Consider the following 27,005-nt stretch of genomic DNA (forward strand, 5'->3'; position numbering starts at 1 on the left):
ATCTCACCCAAGGCCTCATCCAACCTGGTCTTGAACACTGCCAGGGATGGAGCACTCACAACCTCCCTGGGCAACCCATTCCAGTGCCTCACCACCCTAACAGGAAAGAATTTCCTCCTTATATCCAATCTAAACTTCCCCTGTTTAAGTTTTAACCCGTTACCCCTTGTCCTATCACTACAGTCCCTAAAGAAGAGTCCCTCCCCAGCGTCACTATACCCACCCTTCAGATACTGGAAGGCTGCTATGAGGTCTCCATGCAGCCTTCTCTTCTCCAGGCTGAACACCCCCAACGTTCTCAGCCTGTCTTCATATGGGAGGTGCCTCAGTCCCCTGATCATCCTCATGGCCCTTCTCTGGACTTGTTCCAACAGTTCCATGTCCTTTTTATGTTGAGGACACCAGAACTGCACACAATACTCCAGGTGAGGTCTCAGGAGAGCAGAGGAGAGGGGCAGGATCACCTCCTTCGACCTGCTGGTCACGCTTCTTTTGATGCAGCCCAGGATACTGTTGGCTTTCTGGGCTGCAAGCGCACACTGAAGCCGGCTCATGTTCATTTTCTCATTCACCAACACCCCCAAGTCCTTCTCCACAGGGCTGCTCTGAATCTCTTCTCTGCCCAACCTGTAGCTGTGCCTGGGATTGCTCCCACCCAGGTGTAGGACCTTGCACTTGGCATGGTTAAACTTCATGAGGTTGGCATCAGCCCACCTCACAAGTGTGTCAAGGTCCCTCTGGATGGCATTCCTTCCCTCCAGGGTATCAACCGAACCACACAGCTTGGTGTTATCAGCAAACTTGCTGAGGGCGCACTCAATCCCACTGTCCATGTCAGCGGCAAAGATGTTGAACAAGACCGGTCCCAACACCGATCCCTGAGGGACACCACTCGTTACTGGTCTCCAGCCGGACATTGAGCCATTGACCACAACTCTGTGTGCGGCCATCCAGCCAGTTCTTTATCCACCAAGTAGTTCATCCATCAAATTGATGTCACTCCAAGGATGTCGTGTGGGACAGTGTCAAACGCTTTGCACAAGTCCAGGTGGATGACATCAACTGCTCTTCCCCTGTCCATCAGTTCTGTTGCCCCATCATAGAAGGCCACCAACTTGGTCAGGCAGGATTTCCCCTCAGTGAAGCCATGCTGGCTGTCACCAAGCACCTTGTTGATTTTCATGTGCCTTAGCATGCCTTCCAGGAGAATCTGCTCCAAGATTTTGCCAGGCATAATATAGGTAAGAAGTGCTATTTCACAATAAGTTAAGGTATATTTAGTACAAGAACATGTAAAATTCCAATTCTGTGAAGCTAGGGGTTGCTAGGGTTTCTTTTCACATTAAGTTTTTCTCTGCTTTGCTGTGTATTCTTGATTAGTGAAGAGATTGCTATACAACACAGGGACCAAGTTTTAAATGGGTCTGATGGGCAAAGCCAAATGTGCAATGGGAGATGTATGTCTTTGTAGACTGGTATTTAAGTTATTGTTCTTGGGGATAAAGCAATGTCCTTTACACTTCCTGTCAGGCAACAGCAGCACTGGCACTTGGGATGACATCTTATTCTTGTAATTCTTTGATAGAATGTCTTATTTGCTACAGTAAAAATGATTGGGTCAAGGCAGCTGTTGATGCTGCAGATGATCTCTGTGACTTCATAAATGGCACTTATTGTGTTTATGTTCCTACAGGGAGGTTGACAATTAATTTTGTAAATTAGTAGCACCATCATCATAACATGGTAAGGTATGAAAGAAACAGCAAATACAACCATAGCAGCTGAAATCAGTAACAGAGGTCTAATCAGTCTGTTCCGTCTTTGCTGGCGTTTACTGAGTTGTAGTAGTGCTTTGAGAGTCAACATATAGCATGTAAAGATGACTGTGACTGGAATTAGGAATCTCAATACAACCTTGGAGAGTGTGAATGGCACTACAAATTGTAAAGGTCCGTCTGTGCCATCCAGGGAATCTATGGTGGCATGTTGTCCTCCAGCTGCAACTGTGTAGTAGATCTCTGGCATCGATGCAATCACTACGAAGATCCATACTGCGATGGTACAAAACACAGCCTTTCTTTTGTTCCACCATGTTAATGAAGTGATAGGATGGACAGCGCCTACGTATCTGTCAAAACTGATGAGTGTCAGGAAATAGACGCTTCCATAGATGTTAATACTAAAAAACAGTGTTATGGTCTGATAAAATGTTTGGCTGGAAAAGACAGTTAACTTCTGGAGACTATAATATACTGAAAAGGGTGCCATGAGAGTCCAAGTAAAGTCACACAGTGCCAGGTTAAAGAGAAATATGGTGTTGGTCGTCCATGTCTTCATGCAGTACACATAATGTTGAAGTGCAAGTATATTGCCTAGAAATCCTACTAATAAAGTGAAAATGCAAACCAGAATCAGCAAATAACAATACCACTCCAGCTTAAGATTTCTGTTGCAAAGGAAAATAGTGCATGTACCATTCATCATCTTTCCATTGAGTGTGCCTGAAGGGAAAAGAGAGACCAACAGCTTTCAAAACAAAAATTGAATTAGACTTAAACTGAATTTGAAATTCAAAACTTTTGAGTTAAATCCAGGATGCTTGAATTGGCAAAATAAGTCAGAATATGGTATGGTGTACAAGCTCTACTCTATCTGAAAAAAACAAAAATGTAAATTCAAAGTAGGTAACACTTAAAGCTTACTCTACACCACCACCACAGACAGTTATTCATGAACTATTCATTTATTCAAACCTTCATATTCTTTCCTGTCTAATATTTAGTGTAGTGTGCAACAGATGAAAGCATACACCCTCAGTAACAGCAGCATCCCCTCACCCACTGATGTGTCTATGTCTGTCTTTGGAAAAGCAGAAGAGAGGACAGGAGCACAGCAATTGCCCACACTCATTCCATTTTCCTTTGGTTGCCTTGAGTGTCCATAGTGGGCCTAGAAGCATGTATAATATGGGCCTCTGTGTGGTGGGCTCTGACTTAGATTCAAAAGACAGCACTGGAACAAATCAGGATGAAACCCTGCCTGTAATGGAGGCCACAGCAACCTGTCCATCTGAACATCTGGATTTTTTTTTATTTTTATTTTCATTTTTATTTTATTTTTATTTTTATTTTTAATTTTTATTTTTTATTTTTTTTTAATTTTATTTCTTCTGTAAATGAATATCCCAGGCCAAAGCCACTGTGCTTGTGGTGGGGTTAGAGAGAATTCGTCTCACTCTTTATGGCCAAGCTTGTATCAATGCCCATTATGGAATATCTGGAATATAGATTTGCAGCGTATTTTTCCAAACCAGGTTTTTACGCTTGTGAAGTCTTACATTTACTCCCAATGATTTTGTACTCCTCCTAATAAAAGACAAAGTAAGCTCTGGAATATTCTTCTAGAATGAGCTATCACCAACTGCAGCTGTTATGTCTCTAGAACCTCTCTCCAAACAATGCAGCAGATGCCAGGAGCCTTGTATGAAGGTCATCCAAGTAGCGATTTGTAGATCAGAATCCACTACAGTGCTTGATGGGATGACAGGATGGAATTTTACTCATTACAAACCACACTTTGAATACAAGAAAGAACTTTTTTCAAAATGTTATTGATTCCTTCAAAATTTTCAAACAGCTTCAGCGATGAAGTTGATAGTAGTGGGTTTTTTGAACATAATGTGTTTTGCTTTCGTGTCAGCCTTAGTACAGTATGACTTTTCCAAAGGTAGGTTCACAGACACAGGTCAAAACACAACAAACAGTAGCTACAATGAAGACCTGCTAAATAGAGACTGCATTATTGTGCTTTGCAAATTCATTCAGTTCACCCAGTTCATGTCATCGAGCTGACGAAAAGCTACTGGACTGTACTCAACAGATTTAGGAAGGAGAGTTGTTTCTCTAGAAGCTCAGCCACAAAAGTAGTTAAATGACTTTCCAGGAAGTTAATATGGCTAGAAAGCCATCTGTTCTACTCACAGTGTATTTCACAGGTGGAGAATGTTTGCTCTCTAAATTTATTTTGTTAAGTATCGAAGCATTGTACTTTAACCCAGGATAGATGTACTCTTTCTCTTTCCCTACTCTTCTCCATAGCCTTTGTGAATATAAAAGGTTACACAAACCGTGTAATTTTTGTTCTTCAGCTGAATTTTATAAGATATCCCTGTAAACTCATTAAAATGTAGCCACTCTAGTAGGTACAATATAGTTCAGTAACATTTTCTTATTATGCATTCAGTTAAAAGGGGCTTGAATATGTAGAGGAAATCTATCTTTTCCTAAAATACTCTTGGCCAGAGGTCACATGTGCTTTGAATTAAATTGTGTTTCCTACTTCTTTACCTTCCTTTTCAATAGTTACAAATGAAGGCACTAAACACTAGATTCCAAGTTGTATTGGCAGTATAAATAAGCCCTTAACTGGCTGTAAACATCACAGCCGTAGCTGCATGAGGGAGTTGAAATGCCAGGTTCCTGATCTCATCAAGCTCCTGGAAAAGGACTATATGTAGGTCTAAATGGAGGGAGGCAGGCAGCTGTGCCCCCTGCTCCACTTTGCTGCAAGTTGGTGAAATAAAGCCTGGATGTGTAGCCTTGTAACTGTATTAGGAACTAATAAATCCCCTATCCCCTTCATCACCTTCAGTTTACTGGGCTGCACTCAGGGTTGAACTACATGAAGGTAGTTTTGTAGCTGGAGGGGCTGGAACTCCACAGCTGAGTAAGATGCATTTGGAACTCAGAGAGTGGTTAGAAAATATGTGTTTGCGTAGGCATTTGCCATGTGTCTACCTTGGGATTCATATTTGAATTTTCTAAAATACTCTGTCTCCTACTAATTCTTTGTATTATAGTAGAGCTTAGAGGCCAAAATCAAGACTAGATTCTTGAAACAGTGTGCTTTCCAGTTGATGTGAGTGACTTACAGGGTGGACACAGGGGAACAGATATGCAGAGATAAAACAAACACCTTTCCCGAGGTAACATAATAAGCAAGAGAAGAACAAAAGGGGTTTGACCCCAAGCTCTGTGCTATAATAAGAGCTTCTTGTCTTCCATCAGAAGAATTTGAAGCCTTGTACAATAAGAGAACAGTTTCACTGAGTGTGGGAATACAGTCAGCATGCCTTGTTGTAAGCTGAGGACATTGGAGCTACCCTGATGTCCAGATCTGCCTATGTAAGGTAGTGATTTTCTGAAGTGACTTTTTTTTATGTCAGAAAATGGCAAGATTTCTGTCTCCCGTCTTAGCACCAACAGAATGATTCAAGATACGGGATGTAACATGATTGTCTTCACAGTTCAAAATCCTGCACCTGTAGTTTAAGAAAACTTTCTTTTTCTGAACATTGCTGTGCTCACTGCTTACTCCATGTACTCTTAAACAAGGCCAGCCACACTTCTTAGCAGTGGCAGAATGGGCAACAGCACCGTGACATTATGTTGTGGCAGATGAGGAGTTGCATATGTTGTTAGTGCTCACTAAGAACAGACTTGCCAGACTTTGATGAAAGTAGGATTGGGTTTTCAAGGCTAAAAAGTAGTTTTAACTTCTTGAGATTAACTTTTCAGCTGAACAGTTTCAGCCACTGATGGAGATGTCTGTGGACATTAAGTGGACAGAAAGAGCAATCGCATGATGGGGCATGCAGAATTAAAGGAATACCTCTGATCCAGTGAAGGGCTTGGTATTAAAACACTAAACATATGCCTAAGAAAGGGTTGAAGTTTACAGGCTCCGTCACTCAATTGAGTAATTAAGAAAGCATGTTAAATTGATGGCTAAGAATTTCATGTTTCTCTTGTTTCTGTTTCTGCACTCTAATGAATCTAACCATCTTACGGGATGGGGATCTAAAGACATTAGAAAAGCTTTAGTTTTTAAAAAAGTTACCTGTTTTACTCAAGTTTCATATCTGCCTGTTGGGTTGTCTCTCCTCCTGTCCTTAAAGAAACATGGCTTAGATCTGTGACTCTGACAAGGAGTATCTACACGCTCCTCTGTCATTGTCCCCAGTAGCATCTACACACTCTTACAGAAAGTCAAACAGGTTTCAGCTGATGACCTGGTTGGTTGCAGGGCCCTAAATCTTGAAGTCTCTCCTAGCCTGTGTTCCCCTTGTACCTGTAATATGGCCTCCAAAATCCTGGAGAAGATGAAAGACCTTGTTTCAGTAAAAAAATACCTTTAGAGGAAACTTCTTTTGAAGCTAGGCAGCATTGTGTCTTTATTTGTGTATATAGCTAATTGTAGTTCACAGTTCATCACTGGTAGTCATTCATATAGCATTTAACTTGTCAAGTTCCATTAGGTTTAGCATGTTTGCTTATTTAAAAAATACCTGATTTTGTATGTGTAAATATATCCTAGGAGCCATAACCCTCCCTGTCATACCTGTAGGGTTTTTGGACATTTTTAACAAAGTCATAAGAAGCAATTAATTTGGCCTGACAAAAACCAACAACAAAATTGAGCTGATTTAACAGCTTATTTTATGTAATTTTATCCCTTATCTAGCCTCATTGCCCCTTGCTCCTTTTTGCTTGCTATTCCTTATGGTAGAAGCCCTAATTTTACATTAACTTTTTTTGTTGTTGCTATAGTTTTTAATTTCTTTGTTTGCTCAGGATTACTCTGAGAATTTTGTTTCCCTGTTTCCAACTATGTTTTAATGTAGTACAAATCTGTTCCAGTTACCAGATAGGTTTTCCATATTTCTGACTATTCACACACCAATATATTTCAGTTACATGTGCGTTCAAAGTGTACCTTTCCAGGTAATTTTACCAAATCAATAAAGCATTATACAGTGATTCCTAGGTTTTGTTATAAAAATATCAAGCATCATTTGCAGTTTTTACATCAACATGTTACCTGTTAGGTAATCATTTCATGTATTCCCTTTTTACGTTCAGCTGAGTTGATATGCACGGATATATAATGCGAGTATTAAGTGGAGCATTTCACATATTTTAGTTTAACTGCATTTAGCATATTATAGCTACTAGTATGATGGAAATAATAAGCAATATACAGCAGTATTTGTATGCAATTAGTTAAGTAGCTTGTGCTAATACCGAATTCCTTTCCTGTTAATGACTCAGTCGTTACTGTGATTAAGCTACTATTTCTCTGATTAAAACATAAACTACAGTAGGATAGTTGAAATGTAAGAATTTGCCTACAATATACAATATTTGTGAAAAATAATTTTAAAAGAATACGAAATTTGTACATATGTGTACATATTAATCAGTGTGTAATAGCTAAATAGGAAAAAATATATTGCTTTGGAGAATACAGGTGCAATGAATACTTAATAAATCGTCCTCTTACCTGTTTTAGAAATGGTGTAATTATCTATTTTACAGAAGTCCAGATTCATGTCTGTGCTTTTCCTTTCCATTAATCTGGACCTTCTAAAATCACAACTCTATTTTGCAAGTACTGTTTTTAATCCAAGGTGTTGGTAATATTCCATATGCAACGGCAGCTCTTCAGAGAGCAGGTATCAAACTGCAAGGGAGATACCTTTTATCATTAAGCTCCTCCTCTCAGTAAGTCAGGATAAATTGCTATTGCCATAGTAGCCACTGCTTGCTTTTTAGGGAAGGACAGACTCACTGCCTATCTGCAGTCTAGGTAGGCCTGGGGCTGCTATTGTTTCCAGCAGTGAAAAAGAAAAGTACAGGGGCTTGGGGCATGTGTGTGTGTGCTTGCACTTTCCTTTTCCCTTCTCCACTGCCAGAATTCTTTTTGTTGCTGCCCTACTACTAGACTGGTTGATGGAACCTGTGTTCCTCTTGCCCCATTGCAGAGCCTGGTTCACTCCACCTACCTATCACTTATCCTGCATCATGGTTCTCACCTCATTCCAAAATCTCAGCCCTGTCAGCAATTGCCCATCCTCCAACTGTGCTTACTCCAGAGCTCAAATCCTACCTACCACTTCAGCCAATGTCTGCCCCAGATCCTCCAGCCTTTCTGCCCCAAACCTGCCTCTCCAGTCTTCAGCAGCACACGCCAGTCCTGGGATCTTCCCGTTTCATTCCCTGAATGAACACCTCACATGTTTATAATTTCCCTCCTTTACAGCTTTCCCACATGTCCAGCCTTAATCCATGCTCAAACTGGACTTTGCAATTAAACAGCAGTTCCTAGAGATTGCTTCTCTCGATCCCACACCATTCCACCTCAAGTCTGCTATATCACCTCTCTTGATACTTCCTGTCCAGCTCATCATCTTCCTTCTGTTTTCCCTCTTTTGACATCTTCTAGCTCCTGACTGCACTGTCTCATCATTAGATTCTGTCCTTTACCTTACTGCTTGAATTATCAGTTGTCTTCCTCACAAGTCTTGGCTTCTGCTGTGGCAGAAGAGTATGAACAACTGGATTGATATGCATGATACTCATCTAGATGAGGAGGAACTACTATGGCTGAGCTTTAAGAAAGTCACCACTAAGAATTATGATAAGAACAGCTCAAGGAGCTGTAACGGAATTGTAGAGGTCCAAGAGAAAAAAAAAACTTCCAGTGAGTGAATAAACAGTGTTCCTAAAATGTTTGGAGATAAAAGACAAAAGGTGACAGAGTATTCATGCTGAAGCAAGTATGGAATCTGTAATGGTGCTAAAAGCCAGTAGATATGTTTGGTTTAGGAAAGGAGAGGGCTGAACAAAATGGAGGGATTCAGAAGAGGAAAAGAAGGATGAGAGCAGACATGAAGATCTGAAAATTGAATGGAATGTAATTGTATGAGCAGCTGAAATGGGTAAAGGGCTACAGGAAACAGAGGTGAGAAATGCCTGTGTTTATGTTAATGCAGGAGGACAAAGCGAAAAAGGTAAGATGAGAAGACAGAGAAGGAAAGCTTGTCCAGGAAAAATACATTCCTGAAGAAAACATGACAAAAGTTTCACCTATTACCAATGGTGAGACTCATCAGAGCATCTTTCTTAGCGACAGGGTATACCACTGTTATTTGAAAAAGGCATTCTCTGCAGAATGAAGTGCAACACATCACATGATTAAAGTGCTTAGGTCCAAGAAAAACACACAGTATAAGATTCTACATGGGCTCATTTGATTTCCTGATGAAATTAGGGAAGCAAATAATGTATGACAGGGGACATACTTCTGCTTCAAATACTTCACATGAGAAAAGCTTTCTTAGACATGAAAAGGAAAATTATGAATGAACCAGGCACCTTTATTAGCATTTGAAATGAATCATAATGGTCTGTAATATTTCTTAGCATCTCTTAAAAATACCATTATTAGTAATTATTGTTGCTTTTCTTTTTTTTCTTGACTTCTCATTCAGAATGTAACATTTGAAAATAGGTTACAGAAAAATGCGCATAAGGAACTGAGATTTTCTTTATGTTGTCGTGGTGAAAAAATATTAAGACTGTAGAAGCTTATTTTGTAATATTGCAGTGAGGCATTATAACTCAGCATTTGACAAATTTTTGTTTAATAAACTGCATGGAAGTTGATCAGTCTTTCTGAAGTTACCTTAATAGTAAAAATGACCACTGTAGCAACTATATTTCTCTTAAACATGTTAAATGTTCTCTGTTGGTAAAAAGCCCTTTTGAAATCCCACCTGGAATGTTATGTGTTCTTCTTGATGGGAGTCAAGCACTGAAAAAAATATTTCCACACCTTTACACCATCATTCACCCACTCCTATTTAAATCATTGAAAAGCAGGAACCATTAAAGCCAAGTATAAATTACAAAAGGCATGGTGGGGAAGATTGCTGTATTGCAGTAAGATTTTTGAGGATAGGACAGTAAAATCAATCATGCTCTGACAAACTTGCAATATTACATTTGTGAAATGGCAAGACATTACCATGAGAAACAGTCATAGCTCAAATACTCTAGGGAATGCTTAGTTCTCTGTGATGCAGTGACAGCATTTGGTCTACATATGTGACTAGGAAATTAATAGTAATTGCATTGTAAGCGTGGCTGTAAGCTCTGTTCTCTTATGATATGTTTTTTTTTATGGTTTTACTTACGGGCTTAATCAAGTTTTTGGTCTTCTTGTGGTATAATGTAGCAAATGCTTACACTGTAAGAAAGATAATAATAGTACTTTTCATCTTTGTGGATCAAGGACTTGAGCGTAGAGTGTAAATGATTTGTCCATAATGTCATTTGAAGTCTCACTGGTAGAATTTGAAACTGATTCTAAGGCTTCTGGGACTTGCCCAGTCTATGTCACACTCTTCTATGAGGTCATCCCAGCAATTCAGTACTATTGGAGTCTAAGACTATTTCAGACTTCCCTATGTTGATGTTAAAGCAGGCAAGAAAGCGTGGCAGCCTTGTACTACCTCACAAAACAGAAGAGCGATGAGAATGCACAATATTGTTATCTCAGTTTTACTGAGAGGAGAGGTGATTATTTAGTTATTGCTAACCATGTGTTTTTGTGTACTTTTGGGCTTAAGCAAGAGTTGTCTTTGACTCAAGGGATGGCTTTTCCTCTGATATATGGATTTTCTCTCTAGTCCAAGCAATTTCTCACATCCTCAACTGTTTCTGCAACCACATTCTCACATATGATAAATCACTAATATCATGTTATGTGATATTTAGCCTGATGCTGTCTATAGTCAGTGGAAAGAGACAGGAAGCCATCAAGATTTAATGACTTGTTACTGATCAAGAACTAAACGGCAGTAAATACTGGATCTCACACAGCTTGGTGTACTTATGGCACTTCAAAATTTATAGTTTTGTTTTTAAAACATTGCTCAAATGCCACTAAAAAAGTTGCTCTTGCCTTGAGGTCTAGACTACTTCCAGGAGATCTTCCCTGCTGTGGCATTTGTTTTGGAGTGTTAGGATGTAATGATTTCTAGAAAACATGATGGTTTAGGCAGTTGCCTTTCCAATGCATCACTCCTTCCCGTTTTTGCACTGATGTGCAGCACAACTGTTCATTGAGCTTGGGGATCAGCAGGTTCATATTACTAATTCAAAGGAAAGAAAAACCAAAAGATGGTAAATATTCTTTTCTCTGCATGGGTCAGTTCTCCACTCCTGTTCAGTTGTGCATGGCTGCTCAGCTTGCTGTGCCAGCTTGAAAGCACAGTGAGTAGAGATGTTAATGACTGAAATGGAAACATCGAAAGTTCCTTAACCAGCATGTAGAATCACATGTAGTGCATGTAAAACCACAGCCACAGTGTGATCATGTACCACAGACATGATGTGGACTCCTTCAGACCTCCACCTCAGTAAGGGTGATTGACTGTAAAAAGCCAAACCAGTTTTTCATCAGTTTGTGCAAGCAAGCTTGTGATTTTGTAGGAATAATATCTGTTGACCCTGAACTACAGAAGAGTATTTTGGCTGCGTGATACTAAATCTGTCCTCCACGCACACAGTGGACTGATTGGATTTAAGAAGAAATCGCTTAGCACTCTATTTTGATTTTCTTATCATGTACACATGTATTTACTGGCTGACTAAAATATGCTTTCTCATAATATATGCAGGTCAGTTGCTCCGTCTGAAAATGTTTCGAGAGGACCATGGGTCTTGGATGACAATGTTCTTCAGTACCATCCTCTTCCTCTTCATTTTTTCTCACATTTATAATCTGTTTCTCATTATGGCGGGGAATATGAGGTAGGTCACAGAGTTGCTTTTTGTCTCTTCTGCTGTAGAATGTATTCTACTGGAAACTTTTCATATTATGCTGCTTTGCAGTGAACAAGAGTTTACCAAAATGCAAAAACACTAGCATTTGCTATCTTTTTTATTCTTCTGTTTTCTGACTTTGGGTAGAATAGTAATGTACTTGGCTAATTAGCCAAGAGGATTAAAATACCAGTTATAAAATGTGGGGTCCTAGTCAACATGGGAGCAACAATTACATCAGGGTACTAATGAACATTGCATCCTTTTTTTTTTTTATTATTTAAAATTATAGCTCAACAAATTTGATTTGAAGTTAGGGCTTAGTTTAAAGGTATATGCATTACTATGGTGCATACTCAGGAAATTCATAATCAAAGTTAAAAGAAATTGAAACATCCAAGCCTGACGAAGTTCACACAGCTATTCTTTAAAATCTATTTTTCCCCCCTATGGTGCTCTAACAGGGCAAAGCTGTGGTTGGCTGAGGGATGAGCAGCTATCTTTTGATTATGTTTGAGTTTATTTTTTTAATGGAACTTTTTGTATTAATTTTCTGGCTTAAGAATACTTGATTCCTTTTATTATCTCAAAATTAACACCACTTTCAAGCGTTGATTTTCCTGAGAAAGCCTACGTTATTAGTCATATAATGCATACAAAATGGACAAAGTTACACAGTCATGTTGTTTATGAAGGACAGGATAGCATCTGAATAGTTTCTAGAAAGGAATAAGCAGTGCAACGTATATATGAGTTGACAAACTGTGCACATAATTAAATGACTTGTCTTAGCAGAATCATACTAACAAGAGTCTGGGGAAGAGTTATTTAATGGGCCCTAATGTGGTGTGTTGCAGATCTTAAGAGTGCCATCAAAAATATTCAGTGTATAAAGTCTTGTTAACAATGTGACATAGACCAAAAGATGAGGAGGAAGCAGATTGGGTGTCACTGGATAAACGTAAAGGCAGAGCAGTTGGGCTAATCATGAGATTGCGACATGAAGAGTACATGCATTGATTCAAGCAAGGCAGATAAAGCAGCAGAATAACTGAGTGTTTTAGGAAATGATCACAGTAATGATGTGGTAAATATGAATACAAGCCCAATAAGAGGCTAAATAATCATCCCTGAAATGAGGAGGGCAGGAGCAATGCAGGTTTCTGGCTTCCCTGTTTACACAGTTATGCTATTATTGATATTATGTCAAGATTTATATTTGGTATTTCTAATGCTCTATAAACTATAACTAGCTGTTAGACAAAGCATTAATGATTTTGAAAGCTTAAATCATGTCTAGAAATCAGAGTTCATTTGTTTTTGTCAACATTCCTGGTTCCCATATCTGTTACAAGCTTCCATTAGCTGCGCTGAAGAGATTGCATGGCAATCAGTGTCCATGTTCTTGGAAATAGGTGCAGCCTAGTCCTGAAATAGCTGATGTCAGTCAGTCTGCACTCTTGCTTTCTGCAGGGTGAAGCCTCTCCTTTCCTGGAGCTTATGCCCTAGTCCTAGATTTGTTGTGATTGTTTTGGGAAGCTGACTGTGCTTTGCTCAAGGAATCACACTGCCTTTTTCGAAGTGGACTGAAGGCTTCTTACAGTCATTTTGGGTGTCCATTCCAGCAAAAATACAGCAAGCAGATACAAAACAAACAGTTTCAGTCTCAAACTTCACAGTGTAAACCATCAGTCAAACAGATCCCTCGGATCAGTTCTCTGAGTTGAGGTATAACAATGTGTAGTACTTTTGAAAAGGGAGTTTCTACAACAAACGTCACCAAAGCCAGCTACTTCATGTTGCCATAATAAAGCGTTTCAGGGACTGGATTATTTTTTCCTGAGTAAATGTAATCCTTATGAAAGCTGTTTGCTTCATGGTTTGTGCTTGGGTGCAGAAGAACACCTCTGACCATGCCTTTTGCCACAGTGCCTTACTAAAATGACTGACACCAGGGAGACTGGCTTCCAGGATAAAGGTCAGAGTCTGCCTCTGCGGATGTTACAGTCTTTGTAGAGACAAGCTGACATTCGTGCCTATGGACCCCTATGAAACACAAACATCTAGAATACACATCTTTGTAATAGAAGGGCTATGAAAGCCTTACAGTTACTCTCTACAAGACTGAGGGAAAAATTGCTTGCCCTGTCTGTGTTTCAGCTTGCCCTATGTGCTGGCAGGAAAGTGATTTTGACAATTTTCTTTATGTCAGATATTTGGCCTCATCAATAAAAATCCCTTTGTGGCACACAAGTAGGAGAATCACGCATCTAGCATGTGCTTGCCAGCATGGATGATGACAGCAGAAGCAATATCCTGTTTAGGGCTTGAGAAACCTGTGCCAGGAGAGCTTTCAAGCTCTGTCATGTTACCATCTTAAAAAAGATATATTTTACGGTAGCCAAGATTGTTTTGCTGGGGTTTTTTAAAGCATTTTTAAAGACACTTGACTTGTCTTAGTGTGGCAAACCTAAAAAATATGATTGTGTTCCTTGCTGGGAAGAGCAAAAGCTGAGTAAGTTGTAGTATTTGAAGACATGTTATACAGCTCTTTGCTGAGCAAAAGTGTGACTGTCTGAACTGAAAATAGTGTGACAGATTGGAGTGTATATTTTTAAATTTCAAGTCCCTCTTCTCTTTTCAGTGACATTTCTTTTGAGGGACTTCATGGTTTATGGCACTGACCCCACTGTACATTAGGTTATTGCTCTTGTAGTTAGAGCTGAACGTCTGGTGAGGAAACATGTCTGAAAAGCTGTCGGAGAATGATCTGCAGCTATTCTTTCTTATCATTTCTCATTTCTTTCTTACTTATTCTCATTCCTGGAAATAATAAGCAGAAGCTGAGCTGGGCACAGGATGAGTTTGTGTAACTGTCTGAAGTCCCGGTGGGGTCAAGGCACGAGCTTTAGCAGTGAGGTGTCTGGTCTGTTTTGTCTTTCTCTGAAAAAAAGATGTGGAGTAGAGAGGCTAAATGTGAAAACGATTCAGAAGTAGAACAGTTTCAGTCATTACTCAGGCTTAGGTTTAGAGGACACTGGGGAGCATAGCAGGACAGGTCAGTCAGAACAGAGCAAAGGCTGTTAGAAAGCAAGCCTGGTCAAGGTGGCTGTGAGAATAATGCAGAAAAAGCTATTCCTGCAAGAGTCAGAGTAAACTTAAGTAGTGTTCTATGCTCAAATAAGGAGAGGAGATTGATTTTGGAATAGTTCTAATACTTGAGGAACAGTTAAACCAATTGTAGAGGATCAGAAAACATATTATCTGTGTGGTGCCAGGGGCTGAACTGTGCAGTGAGAATGAAACTATTAAATTTGCTCTGTAATTCAGATTTTAAGTTTTTGAAGTAGCAGAAGGGCGCTGCCGATTACATCTGCTCAGTGGGTACTGTTAGACAGTGATACCATATACTGAAAGGGACTGTTACGACATGGTGTGAAGGACGTTAGCCTGGGGATCTCCTGTTCATGCTATGAGTCTTGTGGTGGGTTTGAGCGTACAAGCACAAGTACAATTTCTATCACGTTGCGATCCGTCACACTTGGGCACAGTGGTCCATCACACTTGTGTGCAGTGGTTCTCTGCACAACAAGTGCAGGCTGCCTTGCAAAGTGGCTAGCTGCCATCTAAAGTAGTCCTTTGTGTCAAATCTGTCCCTGTCACTTTGCCTGCTCCGACTATTCTTCACTCTCATGTGGCTAAAAAAATATCTCTCCATTCTTTATCCCACAGCAGCTGTGGGTGCTTGTTTGGAGGTCTTAATTCATACTCAGTGCTATTTCTATCAACACAGGCCTGCATATAGTGAATAGGATTCTTTTTCTGTGGTTATAGAGAAAAAGAAGATAGAAGCCCTTTTGTGGTACTCATTTTCTGCCGTGGTGGTCTCCCTCAGAAATGGCTATCGACTCCTGTCACTTCATTGTAATACTTTCTTCAACAGTGCTCTGAAGAAGCAGGACCCATTTGCTTGGGAGCTGAACCAGAGCTTTGCCAGTGGTCACCGAGTGAGTCTGAGAGATGTGAGGAGGAGATGTGATGATGATCAGTGGCTGCACCCAGTCGCATAGTTAAGGCTACAAATGCACTCTGGGGTCCAGCCCTCTGCAAGATGGCCAAGTGGCCATCTGTCCGTGTGTCTGTCCAGGGAGGTTACTGCACAACCTTCTGGGAACATTGCGTGCAGTGATTGTGCCTGGGGTTCCCCTAGCTAGTACTGAGCAGTGTGATCTTGTTCATACAGTCCTGAGCAGGAGATTATTCTCCAAATACTATGCCAAGCGCGAGGTCCTACACCTGGGTCAGAACAATTCCAGGCATAGCTACAGGTTGGGCAGAGAAGAGATTCAGAGCAGCCCTGCGGGGAAGGACTTGGGGGTGTTGGTTGAGGAGAAAATGAACATGAGCCGGCTTCAGTGTGTGCTTGCAGCCCAGAAAGCCAACCGTATCCTGGGCTGCATCAAAAGAAGCGTGACCAGCAGGTCGAAGGAGGTGATCCTGCCCCTCTCCTCTGCTCTCCTGAGACCTCACCTGGAGTATTGTGTGCAGTTCTGGTGTCCTCAACATAAAAAGGACATGGAACTGTTGGAACAAGTCCAGAGAAGGGCCACGAGGATGATCAGGGAACTGGAGCACCTCCTGTATGAAGACAGGCTGAGAAAGTTGAGGCTGTTCAGCCTGGAGAAGAGAAGGCTGCGTGGAGACCTCATAGCAGCCTTCCAGTATCTGAAGGGGGCCTATAGGGATGCTGGGGAGGGACTCTTCATTAGGGATTGTGGTGATAGGACAAGGGCTAACTGATTCAAACTTAGGCAGGGGATGTTTAGATTGGATATAAGGAGGAAATTCTTTCCTGTTAGGGTGGTGAGGCACTGGAATGGGTTGCCCAGGGAGGTTGTGAATGCTCCATCCCTGACAGTGTTCAAGGCCAGGTTGGACAGAGCCTTGGGTGATATGGTTTAGTGTGAGGTGTCCCTGCCCATGGCAGGGGGGTTGGAACTAGATGATCCTTTCCAACCCTAACTATTCCATGATTCTATTAAATACTTTCATTATCTTTGGAAATATGAATTACATCCTTTAAGTGCTTATAATACCCAGTGCTGGATGCTTTTAATAGCACGCTGCCATTAACTTTGGACAAGCCAAGGTTTGTGGTAAAAGCAGTAAAATGTATTAAGCAGGAGTGCTTTTGAACATCTGTAGCAAACCCAAACCTAGTATATGCAAAAGTAGCTCAGAGCCCAGCTTGACAATGTAAAGCCCTCAGAGGGCTGAGCAAGCAAATAGTTTTGCAGAGGGAAATTCTGCAAAGGGTCAGCATTGCCACCTAGCTTGAAGACTTTTCTTAAAACATTTCAAGAAATGGAGTTCCCATGATGAAGGGTAACAGGGACAACGTGAGAATAGCAATTTTATGTTAATGTTTTATGGTATTGAATGGTTTAAAAAGAAAAAAAGACAAACCACATCAGAGTCCTCCTCTCTGCTGCCTGGGGGAAACTGGAGCCTTGTTAGGACTTTGCCAATGATTCCCAACTCAGAGCTTGCAGATCCAGCTAGGTGCCAAGCTCCAGTTAGGTGCCAGCTCTCTCATCTGAAGACCTCTAATTACCTGTAATAGATACTCTGTGCTATTTTGGCAAAGATCTTATTTCTGCCCCTTGTCTTTGGACTCATGGCCTTAATTTTTCAAAATCCACTGTGGCAATGATATTCAAACCTTGGGTTTGAATTGGTATTTTTAGATAAGCATTGGTATTTTTAGGTATTGGGTTTTTAGGTAAGTAAGTCCACTGTTGTCCTGGGTTCAGCAGCTTTTGCATAGTGGCAGTGAGCACACTTTTCTGCCCTCTTGCAGAGGTTGCCTGGAAGGCTTGTCTCAGGGCAGTCCAGTAGAGCATGAGATACTTGGCCTGCACTTTGTCTCCTATATTTAGTCACTTCTGTTTTGGGGTTTGCATTGAAAAATGTCTATCTTGATTTCAGTAACAATTAAGGATTGTAATGTTCTGGTGAGAGCTGTTAGGCTTTTGAAAATGATGACTTAAGAATGATCTTGGCTTTCAAAGCAAATGCAGTTCTCAGTTAAAAAGCCAAAAGCAGTGGAAGGAGAGTAGTTCCCTCCTCAGCCTTTTATTATCTCTCAGGTGGCAGAGTGGCCAAACCTGTAGATGTGTCCAGTGTCCTCCTCCTGCACATGCCCATAGCTGCTCCTCAATGTTTCAGCGTGTTTTCATAGGAAGAGAGGCTTTTACCTGTATATTAAAGGTTTGTACAAATGCGCGTAGTACAAAAGTGCTGTGCAGGTGTGGATGGACGTTTTCACAGTTAAAAAAGTTCCCATGTTGTGTCCAGGGCCTGGGGCTGTGACACTTCTCAAGACTTTTCGTATCAAAGCCATGTATTAAATTTTCAATGCCTGTGTCATCTGCTCAGCATAACTGGAGCCATCTTATATCTCAACACCATCTACTTTAAACATAAAAATTACAGTTCAGGCCTTATGTACTCTAAAAAAGTCCTGTCATGACAGCTATCAAGAAACTGACCACTGCTTGAGGTCTTACGTGGCTCCTGACCTGGTGATCTCTTAGACCAGTGATTAACTTTGTGGCATCTGAATAAGCAGAGTGAAGTGCAGGTGTATTTTATCAAAGTACCATTTAATACTTTTTTTAACAGTGAGGGACTTGCGTGTTTATTTGTTAAGTCATTTAGAGTCTTGAAATTCAGCAGTGAATTGGAGCTGTGTAGGAGCAAACAGCTGAAGAACAAAACTTATTTATTTAAGGCTGTATTTAAACATAAATGAAAGGAGAAACCCCTTTTTTTTTTGTTTTTTTTTTTAATAAAATGGGAAAGAAGAGGATGGCAGAGGGATGGCAGAGGTATTCCTGGTGTTCATTCCCAGTGTATTGCGGCAAGGCCCACGCGGTGGCAGCAAAGGGTGCGTTTTAGCGGTAGAAAAGCTAGGTCCAGGAATCCTTTCTATCAAACTTTTTCTCTGGATTTTTCTGTGCCGCTGCAGATCCACAGCCCTTAATTCATCGTGTCTTTCTTTAAAGGAATTCTGGGCCTTGAACTGTCCATGGTGTGTCACATATTTTTATAGTTTATATGTGACTTTTGTATGCTTAAAGTACTGAAATAATCTTTGTCAGTACCTGCATGTATTGAAGCTTTTTCTTGTTTTATTGCTTTTAAGTGGAAAATATATTGCCTAAAGGAAATCCATTCACTCCTTTGGGAGCCTGTGTCAGTTAATAACACTACGGTATTCGAAATGACAACACAGTGTTGTATTTCACACATGATACCCAAAAATCTGAGTTGTGACTGCTTGTCTCAGACATGTCAGCTCCCTTGTCTTAGATGAAGTGATTTTCAGTGGACCAAAAGATGTTCAGGTGCATCATTATTTAACCTTGTAAAGTGTCATTAAAATTGTAGGCATAAACCATTTTCTCTTTTGACACTAACTGCCCCATTACTATACCAATAATACAAGTTGGCTGTGTGCTGAATATGTCAGGAGAGGGTTTGGCATGAATTTATTATCTGTGCTGTCAAAGGGTGTAAGTTATTCTTATAAAGTGCTAGAAGACAGTGCATCCTTTTGGTGGACTTTTGTTATTGCTCATTTCTTTCACAGAAGTGGGAAATTACAACAGTTTAATAGCAGAAATTCCTTAGGAATATAAAACATTCCTTTAATTAATTCTAGTTAAGGTTCATTTTAAAGAGGATTCTGTTAAGTGATGTAGTGAATTGGGACGCGATTACAACCTGCAGTTGACAAATGCCTATAAAGAGGGTTTGCATTTCATTTAACAAGCTGAAACAAGGAAACAGTTATATAATTTTTTTAGAGCTGCAGTAATAGATTTTTATTAAATACTTCACCTCTCCCCAGATTAGTTACTACTCCTTTCCTTTGTCCCCAGTTGCAGCTACATACAGATTATTGTGTCCCTGGAAGTGTGTATTTGCCTAAGGCTTTAAACCACATCTTATTCAGGATTCTGTGTTTTAGTTTGTTTGATTGCTTTTTAATGAGTCAAGGATTAGTTATCATTAGCATAATTTTTAAAGCGAGTTTTAGGCACGAAACAAGCATCTGTTTTCCTAACCACTGTTACTGTTCTACAGAAGTGCAAGGTCCACAGTGGATCTGTATTAGCCAGCCAGACTACTGTCATAGCCGTGTCTACCCAGCCATATGTTTCATGAGCTTTATGTTGACATATCCTTTGTATACATCTGTTTCAGTTATGTATTTTTACCATAATCATGCCATAAGACAAATCCTAAACTGTTGGGATTTTGTCTTTTTTTGTTTCAAGCTCTTAGCTAGAAAAAAGGGCTTAATATTTGTCCTTGCTCAGCTGGCAAATATAACTGTGTTACGCTGTGAGCTTCAGAAAGTTCAAGCTTTTGTGAGCTGCTAGAAGGAAAGGTTCAAATCCATGTCCTCTACGAAATTCTCAGATACTAATCCTTTGGGACCATTGCGAGTCTTTACAAAACAGTATGTGGAAAACAGGGACTCCCTTAGAATACATGTAGGTTTTAAACAGCACAGGCTGTAACAGGCTTACGCTATGTAGACGGATGTTGAAACAGAAAGCTTAATACGGTTACAAGAATTATGGATGCAAAAATATTGCTCCAAGAACGCAGAAGGTTGCATTAAGTGCTCTTCGCGTGAGACTTTTTAATGCAGGTTGTCATCCCAGCTGGGATCCTAAGGCACACGTGTTTAATGAGATCACACCAGCAAAAGAAACCATGTTTTCCAAGTCACTGTGATTGAAAAGTCTCTTGAGCCAGCATTAGGATTTGAAAATCAAAGCTTATTTTAAAATGTACAAGCTAGTTCAAGGTGTTTGAGCCTTTATAGCTAAACATACGCTCAGTCATATCACCTGGTGAAAAAGTACCTCTTGGTTCCATGTGCTAAATCTGCCATATTGCTTCTATTTTTTGTAGAGTAGACGTCAACAAGCTTTTCCCTCTACTAAGCCAAAAAAATGGTAAAGCAAAGAAATTGATTAGTTTGGATGCAATTAAAAGATGATGCTTCTGAAATCCCAAACTTTTTAAAGACTAAGCAATTCATTCCCCAAACCACACTGTCTATGCAGACAGAGGATAAAGTCTTGCACATCACAGAACAGCCAGCATAGAATGGTCATAGATCTCAGGGTGGACAAATGTAGACAGGATACCAAAAAGCTCCCTTATCCATAAAGCCATCCCAGGAGTACTTTTTGGTCAACAGGATCAAAGGCTGCCAAAAAACCTGTGGCGTACTTGGAGCTCTGTTGTCGTGAAGTATCCGTAAAACGGGTTGCTCAGTTTGAGAGTGATGTTAATCACTTTGAGCAAACGACTGAAATTACTGGGAGTTTGTGGAGAAAACCAAACTGCAAGGAGAAAAAATAATAAATATCCAAGCCAAACCGTTTTCCTGTAAGCTCTTTTTGGTAGTTTAGGAGCAAAGGCCAAACCACAGAGATTAAAGTGACACAAAGTGCTGGGAGGAGTTCTTTGTCAAGACATAGGCAGCGTGCTATTAGTTCTCACCTAAACATTTACAAGTACCTGAGACTAATTCAGGCAGCACACATGACAAGGACTTACTCCCGAGCTGCATCTCAGGTAATTGTAAATGTTAAGGTAAGAACTATAGTTCTAGTACTGTTGTTAAATCCCCTTTCTCTAACAGCTTTTTTCTATTGATAAAATTAATGACTGGTTTTAAGAAGGTTGTCACTGATCAGAGATGCCGGAGGGAAGAACTGTAAGTGCTGAACACAGGCAGACCTATTAGCTAAGAACAGCAAATACAAAGGATGCTGTAGGCTGTGATAGGAAAAGCATGAGAGAGACAAAGGCATGTGCAGCACCAAAGGGGGTCGAGCTCCAGCCCTGGGCTGGACAGAGGAGCAAGTGGCTCTGTGGCTGTGACACAGCTGTCCTGTGGTGTTGCTATAGTGACAATGATGTGATTTTGGGAATGTCTTAGGGCTATGTAGACCATTTCCCCTTTCCTAATTTCAAATAAGTATCTTTTCTAGTGCTAGGGATAACTGACTAGATAAATTGATCATGGCATAATGTAGTTAAACCTTATGCAAAAGTCAGTTTATGGTGCTGTTACGTATTTTGTATTTGCATTTTGAGATACTATGCTTGTTTAAAGTGAAAAAAATCCACAATTTGAAAAGTTCAAAATGTCAATTAATATGCATGTATTCACATGAAACTATATATGAGACTTCACAAAAGAACTTGTTCATTTTTTGATGGTATAGCAAATTTGGCCATTTTTAAGGGTTTCTATTCACATCACAAATACAATAACAAGGCATATTTTTCCTCTGCCCATCTCGTGGGCATTTACTGACCTCTCTTTTTCTCTTTTGAAGGCACAGATAATGGTTACAACATTACTTTTTTATTTCACACTGCTCTGGATTGAACTGACATGTAGACGCTGAGAGAGTTTTTCCTCAATCAGACTTTGACATTGTCAGTGTGGCATTGTCCATTTAGGATTATGTGAAATTACTCTGCTCTGTCAGCCCTTTTGCCAGTTCAGGAACCAGAAAATTGCGATTGCTACTGCCTACATATCTTGCTTTCTTTGCCTATAGCACACACATGCTTTTCTCTAACCCAGATTATCAAGTTTCAAAGGAAAAATAACCCAGGCTAAAATTAGTGGGTTACCCTGAAACTTGTAATGTGATGCCATACGTCTATGGCTAATTATGATGCAGGAGGCTAAAAGTCCAAAGACACCTCCAGAGACCTCTTAGGATACAGGCCTGTCAGGAGGATCTGAACAGTGTAGTGTCTTTTTGTATAGGAAATTGGGTCCTCAGGTCATCTCTTCTCACCACGAGCTGGGAAATCTGTAAAGCTGCAATCTGGACTACTAAAGTTTTATCCTTTGCCAGGGATTAAACTGGAACTGGGGCTTATCTTCTGCAGGGCAGTCTGAGAGGAGCTACTGCCAGTTTCCACTAGCGGAGGAGCTGGTCTATTACTGTCTTGCTTTTAGCTCATTGGAGGACATGGAGGACATTTGGATACACGCAAGCACTTCCATAAAAAGCAGGGTTTTTTTAAGAAGGAAAATGCTTCCTGGCACTTTTCATCCTTCTTCATCTGGCTGAAAACCTCAAAGATATCAAGTACCTGGAATGGAAAAACGTGTAACACAGCTGCCACCCTCATGAGACATTTGCTTGCGCTAGGTACTGCTGCTGTATTCTCTTTTTATCATCCTAACAGAAGTGGGGAGAAGAGAGCCCACCTGCCCTGAATGTCTGTGCCAGTAACAAGGTAGGTGGTAGCAGCAGATGGGTAGGCAGCCTATTCCTCAGCCTTGTTATGCTGCTGGAGTGCAGGGTGCAGTTGTGATTGAGACTGCTGAACATGAAAGCCATGGCAGAGAAGAGAAAGAAACTGGAAAGTGCAGGAAGAAATTTTCTCTGGCAGCAGCAATAGCAGCAGCTGTGACTCAAGACAAATTTGGCCCATGTTGTGGTTCAGCTCCCACAGGGTAACACCTGGGATAATAGTCTCTTGCAGTGCCCTTCTGATGGCTCTGGGTGCATTTAATGCCTTACTTTTGAAAGTGACTACTTGTGTGAATGAAATGGAGCACTTGAGGCCAAATTATGGTCCTAATGCTGATGGTTAAACCGCTTTTCCTAGAGAGAGCAATCTAAATTGTCTCTGTTCTTCACCATTTAGTAGAATGGAGAAAATGGAAGAAAATGGAAGACCAGGCTTACTTTCAGAGAAACTATGACTTGAGTTTATTTAAGCATTTATGATTGCAGTCACCTCCAAAAGTGCATGCATTTGTAAAACATATTTTGTTGTCATCTTGAAAAATCACTGCACAGCCATTTTTATGGAAATCTCTGAGCTTAGCAACTGATAATACAGATCTTCCCATCGCTTTATCCAATGTTATAACCACCAAACACCCTAAAACTACAAATGTAGCAAAAAAGAGTTGTCAATTTAAAACCTGTTTACCTGCATTTTTTAGCAATCGCATGTGTTTTAGGCCTGTTTAAAGAGAATGTAAGTGTGATGTAAGTAAACTGTACTTTAATGATTAACTCTCAAGGTTACTGGAGTTTTTTTATAACAAGGTATCTGGCTGATAGGTGGCATTTGTTCATTAATACATTCATACCTCTGCAAATCAGCAGATTAAGAGATGTGCTTGTACATGTGAACTTGAATTTTTCATTCAATTTAAAAAGTGACTTTTTTTTTTTTTTTCTAATCCAGGAATTTTGTATTTTTGATAAAACGTTATGATTTTTTCACCCAATGTAGAGTTTTGAAATTTTGCAATTTTGTCTGTGACATTTTTTGAGTTTTTTGAAAAAAAAAGGTATATTCCAGTAAAAGAAAAATGATTAAAAATCTACTTATTTGATACACACCTTTTGATCTCTTTGGATGTCATGGAAAATTTGGAAATACTCAGTTTACCAGACAGGAAAGGGCACAAATTAAGATGGTAAAGCAATACTGTATCTCATTCCTGTTACTTGCATTATTTTAAGTGATAGCTACCTGCATTAATGTAAAATAAAAATAGAAGTATTTTTACTATCAACTTGGACTAGAATCCTTAGTCTCCTCTGAGCAAATCCTTAGTCTTCTGTATCAATACTCATAATATGAAGAAACCTTAATCTCTATTCCTCACCAGGAAAAAAAAACGTAAATTTGGGAAGGGAGCAGAATTTTTCAGGAACTGATAAAGCAAATTTAGTCTAAAAAATATACCGAGGTGATCAAAAGCTTTCTTGCTTTATTTATTTATTTATTTTTTTTTGGTCGATTTCTCAGATACAGTTGCTGTTTCTTCTCCCTGTGAGTCTTTGTGCCAAATCTTGAGTTCCTTAGTCAGAATACCACTGAATAATCCAGCATTCTTGCTTGGCAGGAGCTGCAACACCCAATTTACCTTCTATTCCTGGTAAATAACAGAGAGTGTCTTAGAATTTCATCAGCCTTTTCTTCACAGAAATACATTTTAAGCCTTTTTCTCACTGCACTCATCTGCAGGTTTTGAAATGAGTGTTTTTATTTGCTGGTCAACAACATTGTGTGAAGTTTTGTCACAGGACTTTCTATCTTTTTTTGGTTTTAATTTTTATTTGTGCCAAAACTGTATATTGTGTAGTTTCAGCACCCAAAGTAACTTCACACTTGAATAAGTAGCCAACACAGCAGTTGCAGCAGAGACGCAGTTATTATTTTGAATAAACCACGGAATACTTGCTGTAAAAAGTGAACAATCAGTCCAAAAGTCATCCAGAATTCAAAGGTCAATTTGAATAATGTACAAATAACAACCTGCACTAGATGGCAGAAAAAAAATGATAAATTAATGAAAAGAAATGTTTGTAACGATTGTACCCACAGCTCCATGTCGTGGTTGTTCAGTTAAAATTAGCGGTAAAGCATTATAATTAATACGAAGTTTTCAATATCTTTCAGACAAAATGCAATTATATCCACTGAAATATTTACCTTACCCATTCTGTAGGGATATTCTGTGAAAGGATGAATAGACAGTGTATTTCAGAGTGTCTTGATTGTGTTTGTGTATCAGTACCTGTATGTATATGTAGAGACAGAGTAAGTTTAGTGACGTATAGCTATTTCTGAAAAGATGGAAAGGCCCATTTTTATTCTGAAGATACATACTTTTGCCTAAAGGCATTACTCGGAGTTCGTTATTGAAAGATTTTTTTTTTTAATATCTCTTTCTTTCTTTCTTTTTTTTTTTTTAAGTAAAACTTTTGATGCAATTCACCAGCTGAGGAGTGAACGAGCTTGGAAAAACTTGAGCACAAAACTCCAAAATTGCATGCTAAACTGGTGCTAATGCATGCATTCAAGAAGATTAATATAACTTAGGGTACAACTATTTTCCAATGCGAAAGTTTTCCATACAAAGATCTTTTACAGAAAATTCTCGAGTGCTGTGCATATAGGTTAGAAATATTTTGCCACTTACCAATGGTCACGTAGCAAAGCGGAGGTTGGGGATTTATTTTTAGAGGCATTTTTACTATAAAAGAATCAGCATGACTGTGGTGGAGAGCACTGCTGGTTGTAAAAGTTATAATGAAGCATTGAAAATGACACGGTTAGAACCTATCTAAATGGAAGCAGCCTGTAAAAAGAGTTGTGATAAAATAGCTTTCACTGACACATGCTCTGAAAAGTAAAGATACACAATAGGTTCTGCTTCTTTCAGGTGACCCATTGTAATACCTCAAGGCTATCTAACACATAATGGTAACTGGGAACATAAAGTGATACTAGGTAACAGCAGATTTGACACCTGCAATTAGTTCTCAAGTGAGGAAGAAATGATAATAGTATCAAAAGAACCTTTTTCTGGCCTTAAAATGATTGTGAGGCTAGGAAAGGGAATATTACTTTAGCACTTAGCTATCTGAGGATGACACCCCGCTCTGTATAAAGCACAGTGGGAGAACTTGCACAGGGCTTTTGTTCTTGTCTTAGAGGAGTGAAGGCCAGTACAGAGCAAAATCCCTGATGCCTCCCTGTACATCAGGTCCACTCCTGAGCCACATGGCAGCAATGGCAGAAATCTGTATTTTTGGTTCTGTGTCACCAGCTATTAGTGACCTGCATGTCCCGTGCTTCTTGGGCTGAGTACTGTGGCTTGCAAGAGTGGCTCAGGGTCAGAAGAAAAGAAACCTTACATTATACACTTCAGAAACGTGTCACAAAAGACAGGAAGTTTCCAGGTCTGAAACCTCTTAGCTTCTGGGTGCATGTAGTAACATGCAGCACTTGAGATCACCAATGGCATCTATCTTTTAGTCTTTGTTTCAGAGTTATAGTGTTGATAATTAAAATGGCTTTCTTACAAAATGTCCAAGGATCTGGTTGGAGATCCCTAAGTCCCAGTGGCAGGTTTGAGATCACCAGTGTGGTTGTTCATTTTAAATCAGACTCCACGGCATTTGAACCAGCCTATATTACAGTTACTACCTTCTAGCTAGATTCTATTCTAGAGGTCTGATACTGATCTGAGAATTTCATGACTGCCTCTGGTACCTTGATAAATCAGGAGTGTTTCTAGTGAAGTGAAGAGATCAGGAATTGCCTCTTAAAATGACCCTATCAATCAAGTAAAAGGAAAAGTCCTGGAAGTAAAAATCAAACATATATATATTATAGAATCAAATAATAAATCAAAATATGTTGATGTTTTTTATTTAAGGGCTTGGATACTGCTGCAAATATGTC

The 27,005-nt window shown here is 39.7% G+C and overlaps 2 protein-coding genes across 4 annotated transcripts in view; one reads left to right on the forward strand and one right to left on the reverse strand.

The window, feature by feature from the left end:
• The window catches only part of TMEM117 (transmembrane protein 117), a 238,005-nt gene that overhangs the window by 37,829 nt on the left and 173,171 nt on the right, over nucleotides 1–27,005 (forward strand). For all 3 annotated transcript variants that reach the window (XM_062612535.1, XM_062612524.1, XM_062612513.1), the window contains exon 3: nucleotides 11,525–11,657. In XM_062612535.1, the coding sequence (XP_062468519.1) occupies nucleotides 11,525–11,657 (133 nt within the window). The remainder of the gene's footprint in view (nucleotides 1–11,524; nucleotides 11,658–27,005) is intronic.
• On the reverse strand, nucleotides 1,480–7,411 carry LOC134160212 (P2Y purinoceptor 1-like). The gene is made up of 2 exons (XM_062612007.1): nucleotides 7,342–7,411; nucleotides 1,480–2,501 (listed from the first exon to the last, which is right to left on the reverse strand). The coding sequence occupies exons 1-2, from the start codon at nucleotides 7,409–7,411 to the stop codon at nucleotides 1,480–1,482; spliced, it is 1,092 nt and encodes a 363-aa protein (XP_062467991.1).

This window comes from Pezoporus occidentalis, unplaced genomic scaffold (genome assembly GCF_034315485.1).
Source record: "Pezoporus occidentalis ecotype Australia unplaced genomic scaffold, CSIRO_AGI_Poc_V1 ctg100, whole genome shotgun sequence".
Classification (NCBI taxonomy): domain Eukaryota; kingdom Metazoa; phylum Chordata; class Aves; order Psittaciformes; family Psittacidae; genus Pezoporus; species Pezoporus occidentalis.